This window comes from Mytilus edulis, chromosome 8 (assembly GCF_963676685.1).
Source record: "Mytilus edulis chromosome 8, xbMytEdul2.2, whole genome shotgun sequence".
Taxonomy (NCBI): domain Eukaryota; kingdom Metazoa; phylum Mollusca; class Bivalvia; order Mytilida; family Mytilidae; genus Mytilus; species Mytilus edulis.
In genome coordinates this window covers 76,567,129-76,591,477 of record NC_092351.1, presented here as the reverse complement: position 1 = coordinate 76,591,477, position 24,349 = coordinate 76,567,129, and the positions used below count along the sequence as shown (strand labels likewise).

General features: G+C 31.9%; 1 protein-coding gene across 1 annotated transcript; it reads left to right on the top strand.

Annotated features, from left to right (window-relative positions):
• Nucleotides 1-3,568: 3,568 nt before the first annotated feature.
• Nucleotides 3,569-8,767, top strand: LOC139487114 (uncharacterized). Its single transcript, XM_071272107.1, has 5 exons — nt 3,569-3,694; nt 4,507-4,638; nt 6,193-6,318; nt 7,044-7,128; nt 8,681-8,767. Exons 1-5 carry the CDS (start codon nt 3,634-3,636, stop codon nt 8,697-8,699), a joined length of 423 nt encoding a protein of 140 aa, XP_071128208.1. The 5' UTR covers nt 3,569-3,633; the 3' UTR covers nt 8,700-8,767.
• Nucleotides 8,768-24,349: the final 15,582 nt, after the last annotated feature.

Here is a 24,349-nt window from a genome sequence, read left to right as displayed (position 1 = left end):
GAAACAACAAAAAAAGGATAAAACAGAGGATTCCGAATATCTTGAGAAAACAAAACAAGATAACGAACATCCTTAATTTGTTTTGGAAAAACAGCATCTTTTTTTCTTTTCGATGATCATAAAAGAAACCACATATAAACAGTTTTCTTCTAATTACGTTTGTTACATGGAGGCAGCGTGAGATCAAACGGTATTTGCTGTCTAACAAGATTCATCGATAACAAATAATGGATTTATGATTTTGATTTAGTATAATATTTAGTTATGACAAAACTGCAATATCGAAAGAAATAACAAAAAATAACAAAAAATGTAACACACCCACATCGGTAATTTGAATGCCTTATACAATATGAAAGAACTTTTGCTTACATATTGGTCAACCAGCGTCCAACAGCTTATAATGGCTGAAAAGATTTGCAGCGGATTAATTAGAATACATCTTGAATCAAAATTCCAACTAAAAATACGAATTTTCAAAACATGTTATACAGATATCAAAGATTAAAATTAACTTTTACTTTAACATAAAATGAACTGAATGACATTGTTTTAACATTTCACATATGTATAATAAAACTGTCTATTGATTTTACGATTTTATTGCTCGATATGTTGTTTATCAACGGAGGCACATGAAGTGATTGATAAAGAAGTGTTAAACGCTACTTTTAGAACTAACGAAAAGAAATTTGGCAGCTATTGTTTTATCATGGAAGCCAGATTTTCCGGCGAGAATCACCTACCATCGGGCACGAAAACTGAATAACGTTTACGGTCAAAATGTGGATTGAGCAGACATGCGATGTAAGGGGTTCGAACTTGAACACATGTTGAAGCACAACCTCGATTTTGACAGGTAAATGATCGTTTAGATCATCTACTTAGACCACTCGGTCAGATAGCGCCCTGAGCTACATGAGGCACATGAAGTGATTGATAAAGAAGTGTTAAACGCTACTTTAAGAACTAACGAAAATAACATTGGCAGCTATTGTTTTATCATGGAAGCCAGATTTTCCGGCGAGAATCACCTACCATCGGCACGAAAACTGAATAACGTTTACGGTCAAAATGTGGATTGAGCAGACATGCGATGTAAGGGGTTCGAACTTGAACACATGTTGAAGCACAACCTCGATTTTGACAGGTAAATGATCGTTTAGATCATCTACTTAGACCACTCGGTCAGATAGCGCCCTGAGCTACATGAGGCACATGAAGTGATTGATAAAGAAGTGTTAAACGCTACTTTAAGAACTAACGAAAATAACAATGGCAGCTATTGTTTTATCATGGAAGCCAGATTTTCCGGCGAGAATCACCTACCATCGGCACGAAACTGAATAACGTTTTCGGTCAAAATGTGGGTTGAGCAGACATGCGACGTAAGGGGTTCGAACTTGAAGCACAACTTTTTTTACAGGTAAATGATCATTTAATTCAACTACTTAGACCACTTGGTCAGATAGCGCCCTGGGCTACGAAGACAATTCGTATTCTGAAAGACGAATAGTTATCAAAGGTACCAGAATTATAATTTTGTACGCCAGACGCTTGTTTCGTCTACAGAAGATTGGATGCCGAACGATCCTCATCGCTTCATTCATACTCTTTTATACTAACAATGGATACCAGGCGGTGTAATTTCACAAAAACATTCAATGTTATTTATGTAAGCATGCATGAACGGGAGAATTAAACAAAAATAAATGAATGAATTCCGAGCGGGTAAAAACTGTGCGTATTATAGGAATACATAATAGCGAGATTGAGACATAAGGGTAGAATGAAATTGTATAACCACCCTTTGTTATCTCTTGGTTTTGATGATTATACGTGATTTTAAGAAAATTTTAATTTTCATTATTATTTAGAAATAAACAAACGAAATATTACTGATATGATTATTAATCAATTAAATGATAATCAATCTATCCATTTTCTGCAAAAACGCATGAATGATACATCTGTTTTGGAAAATTTATACTGAAAAATAATATTAGGTGTTTTCTTAGTTTAAGGGGATTTATACATACCACTTAAGGTTTGTGGGCGCGACTAAAAACCAACAAGATGATTTTACTAAGGAAAATCTTAACTTAAAAAGATTTAAGCATACTGGCCTCGATTCCTTATTCGATGTGAATAGAGTTTAGTCTCTTTTTGATAAGCTTTCATATCTTGTTTTTGATATTCAATTGTTTTTACTCGAGTATTACTGAAGGTAAATTCATTGTCGAAATGCTCATTTAGTGCCTCCAATGTTATTTATTAATGACCGTTTAGTTATAAAATTATCAATAATTATTGATCGAACAGTTAGACATATTATCAGACAAGGAAGTTTTGTTTAAAAGTACAATGCATTTTTTGGGGATAAAAAATCATCAACAGCTGTAATCAAAACAAGTTTGAGGAAATATTTGTATTATACTGACAGCATGGGTTAGTAAAAGTATATTTCCAATAGATATATTAAATCTTTAATTCAATAGATTCAATCTAACAGTTTAGGTTTTGTAGAATTTAATTGTTGATAATTAGAGAATAACGACCAAGAGAGAGCAGCTAAGCACTTTGTCCGAAATCTATAAATTCTTTAATTATATTTTGAAGACCTTTTTTATTTACCAAATTATACGCACTCGTAAATAGTATTGTTACACCGTATCGAATTCATATTTTCATTAAATGAGTATGACTTCACAATGTATCCGTAAGAAAAAGACATATTTGTATTAATTATAAGGTATTTCATTGACGCAACATGCCTAATTAGGGCAACATTTACATTGTAATTTACACTTTGTACCTGTTTGGCTTTATAACTATTTAGATTTGAGCGTCACTGATGAGTCTTATGTAGGCTTAACGCGCGTATGGCGTATTAAATTATAATCCTAGTACCTTTGATAACTATTTACAAAAATGCATTTGAACAGATGTAATCAATATATATAGACAAAGACATAATGTCTTTTCCAAATGAATTAAGTTGCCAAAAATAAACCAAAGAAACAACCTCAAGAAAACAAATCGGAAAGTTCAATTCTAATCGCAAAAATGTCAAAATAACATACAGATTTAGAAAAATGCAGAAAACAAAGAAAAACGCAAATTCGAAATCATAACCTCCGTCGTAGCTTCATACATATTGACAATTCCAACCGTATTAAGATCTATAATTTAATAATTGTAACGAATATGTCTTGCATTTCATGTGTTGTTTCAAGTCAGTAAAACGCATGAGAGCAGTCGCGTACTGTCTCAATTTGTTGGATTGTGGTCGATACCTCTGATGGTTGAAGAAATGATTTTATCATCGTAAACATAAGTATGTTGCTATTAAAACATATTTTTTTCTACAGAAAGTACTGTTATATTTCTATTTTTGAATGTTCACAAGGAGTAAAAAAAACCCAACGTCCTTTGCCTTTGGTTGTCAAGGACGTTTAACACAACTATTATCATCATGCAATTCTCACGTATGAACCAATCAAAATCCAAAAACAATAACACCCCCATAATTCAACATTTCCTTATTGGTCCATTGATCCGACTCATTTAGATATTTAAGCTATAACCATTGTCGTATCAGGCATTCTCTGAATTACCTTTCAAATAGCTAATATGGGGAAAACTGCTCTGCTCGTTTTAGTAGTGGCAATAACAATGATTTATCAGTGTAAAGGTAAGTGTTTATTGTAAAGGATTTTTTTGATAATGATGAAAGATACAAATATATATCGATGTAGGCAGAGGTTGTAACATACATGTAGCTTATTGATTGGTTTAACAAATCAAATCTTAGTACAACGTACATGCTTTGTCTATGTGAAGTATTGAATTCATTATGTTAAATGTTTACTGCCAATTTTTAAGATTTCCATGTTTTATTCATCAACGGCTGTTGAATAATTGATAGTCTCTGAGGAATATGACTTTTCGGTTTGTGTTGTTAAATTGTTGTTAATTATTTTTTTCTGTCAAGTGATTTTGTGGGTTGTTTCTTGTTTTGTCGTCGTTTTATTTCTCGTTTGAAAGACAATAAATAAAGTAAATTTAGCAAAAATCGAATTTGTATCGGAAGGAAAGTGTTGTTCAGTATTGTTATTCAAATACTAATCAATTTATTGAGATTAATAATTTGATTTCATCCTATTTTTAAGAAACACTAACACATTCTGTATCAAAATGTTCTTCAACACAACTATTAAGCACAAAGTACATTTATAATTTATTTCATGTATGTGAAATAATTGACAGTTTTTATTAAGAACCTGACTTTGGAGTTCGTGTTGTTCAATTGCTTTTTTTTCTGTGAAGTGATTTTGTACATTGTTTCTATTTTGATCGTTTTACGTCTGGTCATTGTCTTGATTATCCAGTTGAAGCAGTGATCCATTCAACAAGAATGTGATATATTACCTATTAAAGATTTTCGTAGTATTACAGGGTTTGATTTACTTATCATCTCTAAAATAATTTGTTATAAAATTACAGGCAAACCGAACTTTGCATGTACCGAACGAGGTGGATATTGTTCAGACTCTGACACATGTCCATCGTTAGGAGGTAATGTGGAAAAACTATCTGTCAGGTGCAAGTGTGGGAAGGCATGTTGCAAATGTACTGGTAAGTAACGAATTTATTTTAGCAATAATTATTGTATCATTGATTACCGAACGACATAACTTATGTCAAGTCCTATATACTAGCATTGAATAGGAATGTGAGAAATGAACGGTACACATACGCAAAACTGAATAACTTATAATATATTCTTTGTCTTCCATATTTCCAACAATTATTCTAAATGAATAGAACCAAAGAATAGAATTTGCATGATATAAACTAAGAAAACAATAGTTCACCAATATCGTAAATCGTCTCAACTCGGCCGATTCCGTAACCTCATCGGAGAGTAGCGGATTCTACCGAGGATTGCCGAATGAAATATCGTAAATCGATTAAGAAGAGACAAATCAAGGCAACAACCGAAAACGAAGAGAAACATTTTAGATAAATACGACCGAGTGAGTCAACAGGGTGAACGTATTCTGCATTTCAACTTAAGATGACCAGTCTTAAACTTTCTCTCTCGGCAAATTAATCTGAACTTATGGGTCAAATCAGTCAGTTGAATTGTTATGCTAATGTGATATTAATTTCGACTTTAACAGGAGTGTCATTATGTTTTTCTGTATATGCATCCGTCCGTCAGATAATCAATTTCTCTCGTATCAGGTAAACGTAAAGCTTTTTTTTTTGTAGGATATATTTTTGTTTTAATGTAGTTTTGTTGTCATGTCAATTTGATACTTTGTACACAAAAGTCATGTACATTATAGAGTGAACTGTTGAATAGTTATGCCGAATTAAAATATTGACCAAATCTAAGTCACCGAGCATCTAAACAAAACATTTAGGGCATTGTGTTCCATAGAAACTTATTCTTATCGGCTTTATTTTCAAATTATTTACATTGAGTCATGTATAAGGTAAATAGTATTTAAAAACTCTAAGATACATTCAAATATGTGCAGTCCATAACAATTGAAAAAAACAATACCCTCGACTTTATCAATCAACTGACTGGAAAATAACTGTCGTATTCCTGACTTGGGATTTGCACTTTTCAATATTTTAATTATCTTGCAATAACAAGACCCATTAACAAAACCTCTATATTTCATTACGCTCATCACCGATCATGACTTATATTTAAGGATCTTATTACATATATCACTCTTAGGTTGTTACAAGAAGGTGTAGATGTAATGTTCTATTTTGTTTTTACATTTGAGAACAAACCAGATGTTTGGGCATTTGTATTATGAGTAAAAGCAGTATCAATACCCCAAAAAAATCATCCAGTATAAACAAACTGACACATGTAGTACTCTATTGATCCTACGTATTCGAAAGTAGTTAACCAGGAAGTAGTTACTCCACCTGACCAATTTAGAACATCTCAGTAAAGAATGGAAGATGGGTTTTATTCAATCTTTTGTTTCATTTCAGCTGTACATGACTTGTGTTTTTGTTTTATTTTGTTTACCTTTTTTTGTAATGCTGGTATATTTATACCTTTGAAATATGAATTTAGATTTAGCAATCCTTTTTGTTCATCACAAAGCAGACTCCGATGTGATATATCTTTTTAATCCATCATCTTTTTATTCCTAGACACATGCCCTGTTGGTTCTACATGTATGAGTGAGGGTGAAACCTGTGATGGAACCAAAGATACAAATGACTGTTGTGGCAACAGGTTCTGTTGTACACCAACTCCGATAACGACACCTAAACCATGTAAGTAATATGGTTATAATAAATGATAAAGAAAAACGATAGGGGGGACATACATAATGAAAAATAATAATAATTATCGGAAAATTGGACGCACAACAAAAATTTAACAAATGAATATTTGCTTTTCATAAAATCTTCAAACAAAATTAAAAGGAATTCATCGAGAATTCAAAAATAAAATTCCAACTGTTCTAAAATATGAACTCCCACAGATTAGGGATTCTGGAATGATCCTAATTTAACAAACAATGTCATTTACAACGTAAAAAAATAAATGAAGCAACTGAAGGACTGATTGAACTTCATTAAAACAACTATGTCCTTCTAATGCAACATGCAAGATTGTCATGATACAACAGACTAAATGTGCATCACAGTTATCCTTTTGTTTTATGAAATACAAATATCTTGGGGATCATCAGTCATAGAATGGTAAAGCTAGTTTGAAAATACTTGACGATGAGTATAGCTAAAACCCTGGAATCAGTAAACTGAGAATATGACCTATCCGTTTTTATTTTGGGTTACGACAAAATATTTTGAGAAAAAGGAAATATATATGGATTTATTAAGGTAATATTTGATTACTAGTTCTTCAACGTCAGTTCTTATACATCCTTGGCTTTCAAATATTCGGCTTTTATGATTCCCGATGAAGGTAAATCCAGAAAATCGTTTCAGATGCCTGAAGTTTATTCGAGTTGTTTTCATTATATTTTTTACAGGTGTAAAAGATTGTATTCATAATTGTAAGGACGAGTGTCTGCCACGTTTAACAAGGGAAGGAGAGTGCTGTGGATTGACATGTTGGCAAGTTTAAGTTAACAAACCAAATGATAGGATTTTCTTGTACAGATGACCTGTTTCACGAATTAAGTTTATAATGTATCATTCTTTTTAGAATAAGTTAAATTTATGCTCAAGATGAATTTGCCTATAGATATGTACTATGACAGAAATGTAAGATATTGAATATGGAGGTCTAAACAGAATATTGATGTAGTATACGGTCAATTCAACAGTAGAAACAAATAGTAAGATAAATGGCAAAAACCCCATCCCAAACAATATTTTTACCTCAGACATGTTGGTAGTTCTTGTTCCTGTTCAGAAAACGAGCTAACAATTAGCTCATAAGTCAGTGTTTTTTAAACAGATAATCCATGTGCCTGTCAAGAACATCATGAGAAATATTCTTTTTGTCCCTTCTTCGTGTTGTTGTTTTAGGATTATGAAGTTGATTCAAAATCACCGTACAATAAACTCAGAAATATGTTTCATAGGCGTGGTTACATGTATATGATATTAAGTTTGATATATTTAATACACACCTGTTAAAGACATTTTATATTTACCAATTGAAGTTTCCTCTCCTCGATTTATTTTCAAAATCTCCTTTAATTTATATCAAAATCGGGTATTTTTGCAAAACTATTGATTTGAAAATTGCAATATTCCTAAATTTATATGACATTGCCAGTATTTCAAGGTAATCAGTAAATTTCGCGATTTTCCTCCGTTGATATCTATTTTTGAGTTTACCTCGGATTGGAATAATGTGTGCAAAACCAAACTAAATTCATATAAAACAATCAAATTAACTTGATGGTATGCATTTCCGTATAGTATATGCACACAACGAATAATTTTCTTGAACTTACTGTGCATGATAAATATTCAATAATATCGATATTAGAATACGAATATGTGATATAATTTTGAATGAGACAACTTTTCACCTGAGACCAAATGACATCGAAGTTAACAACTATAGGTCACCGTACGGCCTTCAGTAATGAGCAAAACACATAACACATATTCAGCTATAAAATGACAAATTTAAAACATTTTTAACGAAACAATTAAGGGCCAGATTTAATTACAAAACAATGAAAAAAATACAAATATGATACATAGCAACAAACGACACCCACTGAATTATAGGCTCTTTGGTCGGGTTGTTGTCTCTTTGTCATATTCCTCATTTCCATTCTTAATTTTATCCTACATTATGTGTTGGGATTTTACATGTTTACGGGTGCCTAACCGTCTCCAAACATTGGACAGACGTGTAATAGTACAACATATGAAAAAACTATCAAAAAATCAGTTAAAAAATCAGTTACAAAAATGCCTGGTTTCCGTTTTCAGTTTAAAATGAATTCTTTTCAATTGATATTTGTAATTTTGTGTATCACTGAAACTAATTAACTTCAATTCCTTTTTGTTTGCCTCAGCCTTTCAAGTTTTAAGAAGTCTTTAAGTTTCAACTGTATATATTGTCAAAACTAGCATCTTGGAAAGTAGAATTTGTAACGTTAATGTTATGTTATATGTGAAAGATACAATTTTATCGTTTCAGTGTGGGCGATGGACGCTAACCTGAATCTTGAAGAAAACAGAAGAAAACATCTCGTGAAAAATCCGAAATAATAAAAAAAATGTTTGATATTGATTTTAATGAGTATGCCACATGTGTTCCGAATAACTGTCAACACCAAAAAATTAGGAACCCACACGAATATTTCAAACCCAAAATCCACAGATACAAAACAGTTAGTCCACAATTGTCTTAAATGTCGTTTATTGTTTGTTCCTTGGTATGTCTTTCTTTATTTATTTTCATTTCAGAAATGCGTCATCTTATTTAAATTCTAGCAGTGGTCAAGTGGTCATAGTAGTTCATTTACAAATAATCACTAACCTTTAAACACTGAGTTTATACTGCACGTTTCAAGCTCCGTTTGACACCAATCTTGATAGACTAGGATTGCAATTGATCGTGTAAAAAGTTATAAGTACTCATCGAGCTACTCGACTTCCTCCACCAATACAACCTGTCCACTATGAACACTTGTTTCGTCTAAAGTGTTGTCCACAATTTAGATTGGTTCTTGTCTTTGTCTGTCTCTAACTGTTTAAAAGTTTATCATAGCGGGATTTTGTAATTTCCTTCTGTTCTCTAGTTGACAGATTTGTCTTTGGCACTCATATATCTTTTTCTATTTAACATAACTCTTTAGAGTTTTAACAACAATTTCGCATTTCACTGCACATAGAATTATTAAAGAAAAGGTCCTAGGAACACATTTTTGTGTTTATAAGAGATAAGGGCATGTGTATTGGTTTCCATTGGACTTACCTGCTGCCATACTGTTCAATATTTTCTCGGATTGCCTAAACAAACAGTCATTTTATGTTCACAGTGAATATAAAGATAAGAAGATGGTGTAAGATTGCAAATGACACCTCTCAGCAAGAGAAATAACACAGAAATTAATAAATATAGGTCCAGTACGGCCTTCAACAACATGCACAATGAGCAAAGCTGATACCGCATAGTCAGCTATAAAAAGGCCCCAATTAACAAATGTTAAACAATTCGATCGAGAAAACTAAAGGGCTAATATATGTACGAAATAATGAACGAGAAACAAATATGTGAAACGACAAAAAACGACAACAACTGAACAACAGGCTCCTGACTTGGGACAGGCACAAACATAATGTGGATGGGTTAAACTCGTATGAAGGCACCAATCCTCAGCCTTAACTAAGTCTGATTTATAACAGTTCATTCCTTTACATAAAAAACTGTTCGAATCAGATTTTGAACTGTGATTATGCGTCTTCCTTTTTTAAAAAGTTGTTTTTCCTGTGTCATCTTCACATAACTGATTTATAGACTTATCTCTCTGAACCAAGGTCTACCCCCTTAAAGTCTCTGATTTTTTAGATTATTTTTGCCTCGAGCATCAATGAAGCTACATTAATTTTTTAAATGCATAAACTATACTTATTTCTTAAAAGAAAACATTACTCTAAATTAGATCACCGGGTAATATGGTTTTTTTTATAATCTGAATCTTTGATGACTTTTTGTATTAGCAAAGATTAAAAATAGGAAGGAAATATCGTAGAGTGTTATAAACAGTTTAAATATTGAACCTTTTTTAATCTACAAAATGCTTCCATATTATCAGATAGTATCTTTGAAAGTTCAGGGTTACAACATGAAAAGAAGCACACTTTAGTAGTACATACACCTTATGAATGCAATACAAAATATATATAAGTAAGGACGAGGCAAATGTGAAAAGTTGACAGATAGACTTGCGGGCCGACGGACGCAAAGCGAAACGAGACATATTACGATAGCTCACCTGACCAATATTTGATTTTGCAAACGAACTTGAATTTCTACTTTTACCAGCGATTTTTAATTGTCTTTGGATTTGTATACAAATCCTGGTCTTTTCATAATATCTGCTTTTAATTCTTTGATTTTTGGAGGTCGTGCCAGACTTTATATATACTGTTTTCGCCAAAAATCTCTAAAATCAGAGTGAGATGCTTTTACGAAGTTATCTTTATTTTCTTGGGATCCCGTGTAATACGGTAGTACGTGTCGGTGGGGGCTTGACCGATTATGCATACTTCGGCAAAATGTTAAGATTGCACGTGAGAAATATATATAGACCGTGACAGAAATATTAAATATGATAAAAAATAATAAACTAACCTTTCACTTGAACCAGTATTTCTATCTTTCATTAATAAAGAATCTAACCTGGAATGTTTTCTTGGCCGTGCCATGATGAAATAACTAACCTAACCGCTGGTAGGACACTTTCACATACTTCGTGGGAAAGTGAGTAAGTGATGTTTTTGAAATTCGATTATCAAAGAAGTTGTTTATAAAAACCAGAATGTAACAATTGCTTTTACTTTAACAGTTTAAGCCTATAATAATTGTCATCAAATGCAGCACCGCGTTTGACACCTTCTTTTGAAGTATATTTATAGAACTTAAATAAAGGTCAATTGATAAGTAATCACGTTGATTCTGTTAAACTTACTGTTTTATATTCTTTGAATGTTAAAATGGATGGATTTGCGACGACATTATTTTTTGCCGTCTCCACAGATACTTTATTACGCTGAGGACAGCCCATGCTTTAGGGGGCACAAGCCCGCCACGCCCCCGCCTAAATCCACCTCTGCATGCCACCATTTCCATTATATCCTAGTTTTACTAATTAAAATGAAATATAAGGGTTATCTTCGCAGTCCTTCTTTCAACTACACTCTGTATGCAATTTCTTGTAAAAATAAGAGGCAATGATTTGGAAATAAACAACTAGCGCTCAAGAACCGGGTGTAAATTGCAGGATAAAAACAATACATGTACATTGTCGGAATTATAAAATGTATTTGTACTCGCTACGAAAAAGGAGAAAAGCTCTGCGAGTCTCGTTTTCCGTCCTATTTTATATTTTATATTTTCCGATAATGTACATATATTGTTATGAAAAAAGTAAAATAAAAAAATACTGAACTCCGATGAATATTCAAAATGGAAAGATGCTAATCAAATGGCAAAATCAAAAGCTCAAACAAATTAAACAAATGGATTACAACTGTCATATTCCTGACCTGGTACAGGCATTTTCGTATGTAGAAAATGGTGGATTAAACCTGGTTTTGAAGCTAGCTAAACCTCTCACTTGTATGAAAGAGGAGCGAAAGATACCAGAGGGACAGTCAACATGGTCAATGTCATAGATTGAAAATAAACTGACAATTTCATGGCCAAAAAAGAAAAATATAAAGATAAACAGACAAATTATAGTACACAAGACACAACATAGAAAACTATAGACTAAAGACACGAACCCAACGAAAAACTGTGGGTGATTCAGGTGCTTCGGAAGGGTAAACAGATCCTGCTCCACATGTGGCTACCGTCTTGTTGCTGATGGTTATGAAAACCCGGTAAATAGTCTGATTCGGTAGGTCACATTCGTGAAAAGGGAAGGGGATTGTAGTTACGACACAAGGAACATATCCGATATCATCTGGGAAACGGTTATTCCATAACGGTCAACTAACTCCGTGATGTCATCCGTAAAATTTACGAAGGGATATTTCAACCTTACCATTTGGAACTAGCTTCCTTGTGAGCAACAACTCTCTATCAAGGAAATTATGATAAGATGGCTTCAAACCATTGATGGTGCACCCTTAGCAGTACAATTTGAAGTGACTGTTAATGATAAGCAGCATTATTAATTAATAAAGTTAGGTTTTAAAAATATTACCCAAGGGTATCACCAGCCCAGTAGTCAGCACTTCTGTGTTGACATGAATATCAATTATATGGTCATTTTATAAATTTCCTGTTTACAAAAGTATGAATGTTTTCGAAATACAAAGACTTTTGTTACCCAGGCATAGTTATCTTAAACGTATTTGGCAGCACTTCGGTGTTAACATGAATATCAATTATATGGTCATTTTATAAATTTCCTATTTACAAAAGTATGAATGTTTTCGAAATACAAAGACTTTTGTTACCCAGGCATAGTTATCTTAAACGTATTTGGCACAACTTTTTAGAATATTGGGTCCCTAATGCTCTTCAACTTTGTACTTGTTTGGCTTTATAACTATTTTGATCTGAGCATCACTGGTGAGTTTTATGTAGACGAAACGTGCGTCTGGCGTATAAAATTATAAGCTTGGTACCTTTGATAATTATTTACAGCACTTGGTCGATGTCACTGCTGGTGGACGTTTCGTCTACGAGGGTATCACCAGCCCAGTAGTCAGCACTTCGGTGTTGACACGAATATCAATTATACATGTATGGTTATTTTTATAAATATCCTGTTTACAAAAGTAGGATCTTTTTCGAAGTACTAAGGATTTTTTTTTATCTTTGTAACCGGAATTTGTCAGGAATAAAATCATATTTATCATATAGGTATGTACACTCTACATAGAGTTATAGAGTAAAAGAGTGTAATGGTGACCGACTTTGACTTTAATCTTTATTAACTAGAAATAGGAAGACGTGGTGTGAGTGCCAATGAGACAACTCTCAATCCAAATAACAATTTATAAAAGTAAACCATTATAAGTCAATGTACGGCCTTCAACACGGAGCCTTGGCTCACACCGAACAAAAAGCTATAACTAGGATTATTTATTTTCCTTGTGGAAGATCTGTACTTTTCTTATGTTACTCCGATTTTTTTTATCGATAAAAGCTCACTGACATGGTATATCGAATCTGATAGTGCACATAAACACCATAAATCAATGTAATAGTAAACAGTTATATCACATCACATTTCAGTTTACGGTTACCTCGAGATCTGAACATTTGAATGTTCATTCTTTGTAAAGACCCCAAATTTACACACAAATCCCGTCAACAATTGTTTAATCTCAGCTGTTAAAAAATGTTCTACATCTTACTTTATCAACATCATATAAAATCGAATTATACTGATAACATTTGAAAAACATTATGGCATTAAATTCATTTGCTTTAAATTAAATAAAACCACTTTTTCTTTTATGAAATCTGCAAGTCTGTTAATTATACTTGTGATATACTTAAACCCACTTGTTTTATTAAAAGTTATTAGTTAAGTATAATTATGTTCACTTTTATTTTGTTGATATGTCCTTTATTTGAGTTTAGTCATTTTAATTGATATTTTTTAGTGTGTCTTTCTATGTTGTGCTGTTATACTATTTTGCAGGGTAGAGTGAAGATTGGCGCCTATTTGTACGTTTGAACTCGCTGCACTTGGTTGCCCTTCTGCTATTTTTCGCCCCTCTTTTTTGCACATGTCCGAAGTCAGGAACCTGATGTTCAGTGGTTGTCGTTTGTTTATGTGGTTCATAAGTGTTTCTGGATTTACGTTTTTATACAGACTAGACAGTTGTGTTTACTGTTTGAATGGTTTCACTATACTAGTTGTCATTTATAGGGCCTTCTATAGCTTGCTGTTCGATGTGAGCCAAAGCTCCGTGTTAAAGGCCGTACTTCGACCTTTATCATGGTTAACTTTTACAAATTGTGACTTGGATAGAGATTTGTCTCATTGGCACTCCCACAACATTTTCTTATTTTGATTAGAAGAAGTGTGGTTAAACGATTAAATTAGATTGCAAATGTTTCCCTTGATGTCAACTATGAACTTTTCTGCAAAAAAAATAATCGTTTTCCTACAGGTTAAATTGCAGTCTTTCAAAGCCAGATTTGAAAACTGTTCCTATTTCATTTTACGAATAATGATGAATGGCCAAACGTTAAAAAGGCCCGTCAAATTCTGTTGACATGAACTATTCACGAGTCTCCTCACGGGTTTATTACTGATTATGTGATTACTTGGCCGTTTTTATAGTGATTTTTTTATTACAAATATTTCATGATTATTTGATTATTTAATATGAAACATTATCGCGTTAAATAGATTATCATTGGTCATCTCAACTCGAGTTCTTTTCTCACTTTAGCCGTCCTTTTGAATTTTCCTCGGAGTTAAAAATATTTTTGTAATTTTACTTTTTACTCCTATCAAAGATGTTGATACGTTGTATCAAGTGATTATGCATGAACTGCATACTATACTCTTATCTAACCCGAAGACATCTTAGAAATGTAAGAATTGCTCATATAAATTGTCTAACTCTGCTCTCGACCGAATGAGAATTGTTGAAATTTAAACATTTTTCTTAGGATACAGGATAGATAAGGATGTTACTGGAATAAAATAGGAAAATTCATTGAAAAATAAAAGCCGCAGTAAAGTAATACGTACCCCTTTTTAACAAGATAGGGTTAATTTCTTGTCATTGTTACAATATCACACCTTGTTCCACGTGCAGAAACCGCAATGATGCTTATAAAAACTACAAAAACTATCGGTTTAAATTTTAATTGGATGATCCCTCATTCGAGAAAAAAGGACGGGCAAACATTGGGGTAACAAGGCATTTCGCTACTTTAGAAATTTCAGGACCAAGGCACTACGGTACGTACCTATTGTTTCTATGCATTTGTTTTTCATTATGGTTTCAATGATTAAAAAAAAACAGGGACAATGCAAATAAAATCATCTTCAGCGATATTGATTGATTATGTTTGAAGATATACGCATTTATGTGTCAATCAAAAGGTATTTAATTTATAATTTATAATAATTTACGCATGTCATTTATTAGTTTATTATAGAAATTTTCGCACTGGAGATCTAAAGTGCACAGCTTGTGTTTGTAGATGATGTTTGATCAATCTTTAAGTTCAAATCTTTAAGACAAATGAATACATGTTAAGTTATTTCGCAACGCAGATCAAAAGTGCACATTTCGTGTTTGAAGATGATGAGCGTTTGATCTTTAAATGTCTAAAAGAAAGACAATGCCTGTAAATAGATTTTCGATTATTTACAAATGAATTGTCAAGCGACAAATAAAGTGCATGCTATAGTGAGTAAAATCTTGTATCGAATTTATTCTAAGACGGCCATGATACGGTTCTGAATAGCATTATTGAGAATATCTGAAAGCTGCAAAATAAACAATGTAGATATTTGTAATATGATTTGCCGTTTTGTGTCGATACTGTAATGTGGTTATCTGCATTAAAACATCTTTTTCATTTGCCTAATTGCCCTCATGCCGATTTCTGAAATGTGTTATTTTATTCTATAGATATAACTTAGCTCCTTTGAATGAGCATGAAGATCAATCTAATGCATTAATTGTAAACACAAATGTTGAAAAAATCTTTAATTACAAATATATCGTCAAATAATTTTGTTTGATATTACCCAAAAAGAAGTTTCAAAGAGGAGCGGAAGTTACCGTATGGACATTCAAACTCGTATTTCGAAACGAATAGGCATCAACTAAGCTAAAAAGCGAAAAAAACAAATAGACAAACAATAGTACACAAAACAAAACATAGAAAACAAAAGACTGGTAGTGCACTTATGGTAAAAGGGTTTAGGATTGTAGTTCCGACATAGGTAGAATATCCGTTATCATTTGTGAAACGGTTATTCCATAACGATCAACTAACTCGTGAAAGCGTCCAAAAACTTACGACGGGATGACTCCATCTCCAACATTTTCAACTTTGGTTTAGTACCTTACTTGTGAGCAGCAACAGTCTATCAAGGAAATCATGATAGGAAATACAAGCCCTGGATCATAGTATTATCTCAGAAATGGAAAGCTCACACATCTATTGATATGTCGTTAAGGTTTTTTTTTCAACTGACCCTCGTTAAATAATGTAAGTCAATATATGATATATATCTTATTTAAAATGTGTTAAGTTTTTTCAAAAAACGATTTATTGTTGTTCTAAAATGTCTTGCATTAAAGTTTAACTTTTTATTTTTGAAGTGATTTACGATTTGAGGTTCATGTAGACCCTTTGTCTAAAATTACTACATTTTCACCTTAAAATTCACTCATAGTATAAACAAACCAATGTATCTCGACTAGCATCAAAGTAGTGACTGCCCTAAATAAACAAAATCAAACATATTTTCTGTTTTAGACAATAAAATTATTCCCGGATTTTAAAGTGCGCTTCTTTCATTCCCCCCTGGTGGTGCCAAAATAAACGTTATTGTGGCAGTTAAATACAAAAAAAACTTACAATGCATTCAAAAATATACGTATCTAGGATTGATGGGGCTTAAAAGTTTCCAGATGCACAGCTTGTACTAAGAATAAATTTTAATTGAAAATACAGTCATTTTTGCCAAAGGGTTCACGTGAACCTTAAAATTTATTTTTGGTATTTTTGACATATAGCTCTTCAACTATTTTCGGTTCTTATACATCTTCAGTTTTCAAATATTTATCAGGTCTTACACTTAGTATATTTTTTCGTGATGAACATAACTATTTGGTTCATTATGTAGGAAATCACTGAAGCATGACTGGAGAAGTCGCCCCCTCCCCCAGCCTCCCCCCCCCTTATTGTCCCAGCTGACATGAGAATCTGTCCCATTTTAACCATTAACGTCATACAACAATTACATTTCCATTGTGGCATCATATATTTCAACTTTACTTTGAAACTGATTATTTTATTAGTTAGAGGCTTGGGATACCTGATGAGGAAAAGCCTTGGTAGTTAAACCTTAACCGAAACACCTTAAAAAACAACAAATATTTATGATAAAATATTGAATTGAACAAAATAGATTATGAAATAAAGTCAAATACTAAGAATATGTATTGGTAAATATAGGATTGGTTCTGGACTCGTTATATCTCATTCAAGATCATAGCATATAAAAGACACAAAAACTTGAAGGATCTACTTACATCCTCCAAGTTATAGGATAAACCAAGTTATAGGATAAATCACAACATAAAAGACAATAGTTATATCAAATCATAAACTGATTTAATTTAGAATACAATACATCAATACAAAGTTACCAGGTGTCGTATCCCGGTATGCAGAATTTTTAAATTCTATGCGTATGGATGCTTTGAACTTTACTTTGAAACTGATTATTTTATTAATTAGAGGCTTGGGATACCTGATGAGGAAAAGCCTTGGTAGTTAAACCTTAACCGAAACACCTTAAAAAACAACAAATATTTATGATAAAATATTGAATTGAACAAAATAGATTATGAAATAAAGTCAAATACTAAGAATATGTATTGGTATATATAGGATTGGTTCTGGACTCGTTATATCTCATTCAAGTTTATACGAGGCCTCCGTCTCAATCACGTTGTTCCAAACCTTCGTATTATCTTGTCTCTGGACATGCGTAATCTCCATATATGTATTTAGTACATACTTCTTAAAACATTATAAGAAATAAATGCATTAATAAATGCTATTATTGTATAACAAGGTATTTACAAATATGCCATTATTAAAGTCTGTGGAATTTGTTTCGGAATATATAATCTTCAAATTCATTACGTACAGACAATTTACATCCAAATTTATCATTCTTACAACCATTATCACAGGAAACTTACATTCGACATGGGTAACTATTATTCAGTTTCTAATAGCATTACAACTTTACTTCAAACAAAATAATACGAAGCGCATCGAATTTGATTATCTGTAGGGACAGACCACCTGAACATTGTAACAAATGTATAGTATTGTTTATAACTATAACGATCTTCATTACTTCAAATCAAAATAGTTAGACCAACCCCAATAATGGGGCATTGAAAGTTACGATCTAAGTATTAACCAATGAAAATTAATATTTTTAGGAAAGCTTTTCTAAAAATTTAACATATAAAATTGCTATAAACACTTATTTCTTCACAAACCTCGATAACGAGCTACAAATGCACAAATCTAAATTAAGTCTTGGCAAAAAGAAGATGAACAACAATTCTGAATCGGATACGGACATTGCTGACACAATTAATGAAGGCATTAAAGATGAAATACCGTGTGGGAAAATACCGAGTAACGTCAAAATCATACCAATGAACTTTAACTTTGATCAGTTAGTAAATGAGAGCTGCAGCAGTGGTACCATAACGGATGGGATCAATATTGACACATGTATTGACAATATGGACAGTGCATTAGCTAAAAGGCACCCAATACTGCCTCTACTTAGGGACATTAGAAGGTTCGATAGGGACACCTTACCTGTTTACGCAAATATAAATAATGCGACATTCTCACCAAGATTCGGATCAGATGACGCAAGCACCTTCTTTAAATTGAAGGTGCAGGAGTTCAACAGTAATGTAAAATCTAATTTCCGGGAATTCCTTACGGTAGCAGTTAAAGAATATGCTGACAACCTGACAGCTGAAGTTGAAAAATACTGGCTAGAGACATCAGCGGCAATAACCAACGGATCAAGCGTTGTCCGTTTGAACGACAGAGTGAGGAGCCTGAAGGATAAATGGGCCGATAATTATAGACAAAGTGCAACCAAGGATCCAAAAGAACTGTCAGATCTTGACAAGATTAAGAAAGAACTTGAGACACTTAAACAACAAACTGACAAAACTAAACCAGTAAGTGAAATGGACTTGATGAAAAAGGAAATTGATGACCCAAAGAATGTTCTGGGTAACAGATACGGTCGTGGGAACCGTGGAAGAGGCCGCAGAAATTTCCGTAATAATTATTACTAAGACAAGTACAATAATATTCTTACGTATTTCAGTGGAATTATGTGTTTACAGTGATAAAACAAAGTGTCTTTATAATACAAGATGGATATCAAATTTTATTCAACTATAAACGGATGTATTTTATTTGATTATTAAAACAGGTCTGACTACTTTGAATATTGTAGTTTTATCTTATTGATTAGAATTAATTATCACATATATATATATTCATTAGTTATTAAATCAAGGAAAATTTTGATTATTTTAGTTTAATTAATTTGCTTTAATTGCTACTCATCAATTGACAGCTATTACTTAAAAGATCGCTTAAAAAATTATACTTATAATTGCTATCATTTTATTTCGTATGGTTTTAGCAATGAGCATTATAATCGTACTATCTAGGTACAAATATTCTATAAACTATAGTTCGTTCGTATATGGATTATCTACAACATCTTCAAAAAAAATCACATAACTTTACAGGTATCATACACACGTAGCAGGATTGTTATCAATAAATTATACACATGACTACGCAAGGGCAAACAGTGCAATTTCATCAACAACCCTTATCTTTACATGAATAGATTATATCTGTCTCACAATTACCTCTATTTATTTTTAGAATGATAATATTAATATCGTAATTTAATAGTATTGTCTAAAGCATTACTTATTTATATAAAGGAATTTAATTAGCATTATATTTTATCTTACTAGTTTAATAACAATTAAGTGTTAAATCATTATCTAATAAAATACACACATATGACCAGAGTTAGATGGCTCGATGACGTAGTAACTGATCTACACTAATTACGGAACAACCAATCAGATTGAGAATACAAATGACGAACTTTGTTGCTTGTTACGAGTGACGTGGGAACATTGGAATATCTAATCAGAATCTAAGTCTTAGACTAATGTATGCACGTGGTAATTCTTGGTGTATATTTGCAGTACACATTGATTGCCGCAGAAGTGAACACACACGTCAACAGAGTTTACATATACAATGTATAATTTTTGAAATAGATTTAAACAAAATACAAATCAATTCATCTCTCAAATAGAGTAGAATTAATAAAATACATTTCATCTCTCAAATAGAGTTGAATTTCATATATATTCATTTCATCTCTCAATTAGAGTTGAAATAATTATACAAACAAACAAAATAGTTTTGTCACAAAAAAAAATTATACAAATAAATTACTATGAGTAATAGAAAAAGATCTCTCAGAAAAAGGGATAAAAAAAAACGATTAATAAAATACAAAAGTAAACTCCGTATACATAATAATAACAAAGGCCATCTTAAACGCACAAAACACTTTCATGAAAATGTAAAAAAAGCTTTAAACTATATAGAAGTGTTTTCACGTGAGAATCTCACAAACTATGAAATATTAGTTCTTGCAAAGGGATTAAAATTTATTCCCAGTCCAGATGTAAAATACATTAAACAAAATCTCTTACGAGATTTTGACGAACTAGGTAGAAAAATGCGATGCAAATATCACTTTAGTGATAAAACTAATGCGGACATCATCATCCTTTTAGAATCAAATCGGGATTTAAACCCTCTTTAGCAAACAACACAATAGAAAATTATCTATTTGCCACAAAGATGGAAATATGCAGACTTAAAATAAACAAAGTTAGAAATAATCTTTCTAAACATGAGAGAGCGGCACTCAAAACCTTACGTTCAAATAATAATATAATTATTAAGAAAGCTGACAAAAATTCATCTACTGTTGTTCTGGATAAAAATCTATATATTAAACAAACACTGAATTTCCTGAACAACAGTATATGCTATGAGCAAATTCATGAATTTAATACGAACAAAATATCCGAAACTATTCAAAAAATGATCAAACAACTACACAAGAAAGAATATATCGACGATATAACATATAAATACCTAGCCAATAATGCCAATATACGAGTGGGACGACTCTATATGTTGCCAAAAATTCACAAAATTAACCATGAAGATAGAGAAAAAATCAAAACTAACAAAGATTTCCTTAAAAATATAGATATTCCTGGGAGACCAATTGTATCATTATGCAATAGTCCAATTGAAAAAATTGGTCAATTTATGACCACTTCCTAAAACCGGTAGTTAGCCAATTATGGACTTATACACAGGACACGACCTCATTTATCAACAAAATAGAACAAATAAGGGCACCGGATGACATAATTATGTGCACTTTTGATATTACTAGTATGTACAATTCCTTAACTCACGATGAAATACTGCAAGCAGTTGACAGAGCATGGTACAACATATGTCGTAATAAACATGAAATACTTCTACCACCAAAAAAGGACTTCTTACGAATACTTCAATTCATTCTATGCAATAATGAATTTGAATTTAATAACTTGATATTCAGACAGACATGTGGAATCCCAATGGGAGCCCCAATGAGCCCATCCCTGGCTGATTTAAGAATGTTCGAGATTATAACGAATATTCTTGATATATTTCCTTTTAAAGATAACTTAGCACTGTTATCTATATACAGGGATTCATTCTTTTTAATTCTAGTCAAGATAATCTTACTGAATTATTTAACATTGCTTATAATATACACCCGTTGATAAAATTTACGCATGAAATATCACAATCTAGCATTCAATTCCTTGACGTCACAATTTTTAAAGGAAACAGATTCCTTAATCATAATATATTAGACGTAAAACTATACCGTAAACCTACTGATAACTTTCAGTATCTTGAACGAACGTCAGCTCACCCATCATCGGTGTTCAATGGATTTATTACTGCGGAAATATTGCGTTTTATGAGATCATCAAATAACAAAAAAGATACACTAAAAGAAATTGAAACTTTTAAAACAAAACTTTTCCAAAGGGGATACTCGGAAAAAGATATCAACCCCATTATAACAAATGCACTTCATAAGGAAAGAAAAGATTGTCTAAGGTACAAGCTTAAAAACAAAAGAGCAATGCCTCCATTAGTTTTAGCCACCAAATTTAATCCTTCCTTCAATGGACTAAATAAAGCAATTAAACAACATTGGCACCTAATTGAACAAAATGATAGCACAAAAACCATGTTTCCAAAACCTCCGATCATAGCATATAAAAGACACAAAAACTTGAAGGATCTACTTACATCCTCCAAGTTATAGGATAAACCAAGTTATAGGATAAATCACAACATAAAAGACAATAGTTATATCAAATCATAAACTGATTTAATTTAGAATACAATACATCAATACAAAGTTACCAGGTGTCGTATCCCGGTATGCAGAATTTCTAAATTCTATGCGTATGGATGCTTTGAACTTTACTTCGAAACTGATTATTTTATTAGTTAGAGGCTTGGGATACCTGATGAGGAAAAGCCTTGGTAGTTAAACCTTAACCGAAACACCTTAAAAAACAACAAATATTTATGATAAAATATTAAATTGAACAAAATAGATTATGAAATAAAGTCAAATACTAAGAATATGTATTGGTATATATAGGATTGGTTCTGGACTCGTTATATCTCATTCAAGTACTAGCAGTAACTAACACCTAGTTATAAGCCAAAACAATTAATGATAACAAATCTTGTATCAGAGACTGATTCATCTCAAACTCATCCCAGGGATTTAGTATTTTAACGTCATGAACAGTAAAAGAAAACACGACTTGTTCAATGCCAAACATGAAAGTATCGATAGCCAGAATGACAGTTTGGAGTTAACTTCTTTATTATATAAAAAGAACGTGGATCCTGTTTGAAAAGAATACAAATTTAGTTAAGTCAATATTTGTGCCAATGTAAAATATATTCAAAGATCTAGTTACAACATTTGTAAGATAACCTGTACTTTTAAGTTTTTTTAAAGGTTTTCAAACTTAATTTTGAGGAATTAGTATTTTTAGGATTTTATAATTTGGGAGATAAATATATATACCAAGTGAAATAACGAAGTATCGATCGGTGCATTTGATTACCGGTAAAAAAACTAAATTATTTTATAACAAAATATGCAAAGAATTAAGATAGTAGTTTATAAAACTCATCAAATCGCGTACGTTAATCAAAAAGTTTATGCAAAAGCAGCAACATATTTTTGTATTTAAGCACTCGAAACGTACGATGGGTGCATTCACGTCAATGTATACGTATATGAAGACTGTTCACAAATCATTTCAATTTGCAGAACGTTTTGATGAACATGTACTACGAGAACAGGTGCAATACGAATCTGCATTAAACATACACTGTAACATAGATAAGCAACAACAAATAAACTGGATCTTCACTAACTATGTTTTTCTTTGTTTTGTTGTGCCAATGGACCCCCGTTGTGTCCTCTCTTTTCTTATAAAGCCTTTCGAAAGTAAAGGAAAATAATCATTATTGACATAAATCAGGGCTCATTTTTTTAGGCTAAACAAATGTATACGAGTTTCCTTCATCATTAGTTTCAAGATTTTATATTTGAATAAATCACATTACAAATTAAAAACCAATTGTTCAAAAAAACAATTGAAGGTCTTTCCACCAGTAAAGATCTATTTTGATATTGAAATATTATCAATCAGTCTAAAATGTCAGTTCCTATGGCTTTAATGATGTATAAATATGAATTTAAAGCAAAGGTCAAAATCTAGAACGTCCTATTAGCCTATGGCATTGACCAACAATTCAAGTTCAAAAACCAAGGACCTCAAATTAAAAAAGACCCAGGTCTTTAATATGTTTAGCTGATGAGTGATATCACTTTTTGCATAATTCTAAATGTAAGAGGGGCGAAAACTCCCATTTATTGTGTACGCACCATTTCAACCAAAATTAGTAAGATACGACATGTCGCAACTAACAATTCAGCAAAAAATTATTTGTCGATATGTTATTCGATTTTTGAAAATAAGTGAAAATATGGCAAAATCAAAAATTTAGAATATGACCTTGACCTTTGAACTTGACCTTATTCATTATTTTTATTTAACCAATGACCTCAAATCTAAAGATCCTAGGTTTCTATCACTTATGGTTTAACAGCTAGAAATGCATATCACTTGAATCAAATGAAAAAGG

Bases quoted from the DNA above. Each gene is read 5' to 3' on its own strand.
- LOC139487114 (XM_071272107.1), top strand. From the start codon at position 3,634: ATGGGGAAAACTGCTCTGCTCGTTTTAGTAGTGGCAATAACAATGATT. The intron at 3,695-4,506 runs GTAAGTGTTTAT...ATAAAATTACAG, and splicing joins AATGATTTATCAGTGTAAAG to GCAAACCGAACTTTGCATGT. The intron at 6,319-7,043 runs GTAAGTAATATG...TATTTTTTACAG, and splicing joins GATAACGACACCTAAACCAT to GTGTAAAAGATTGTATTCAT.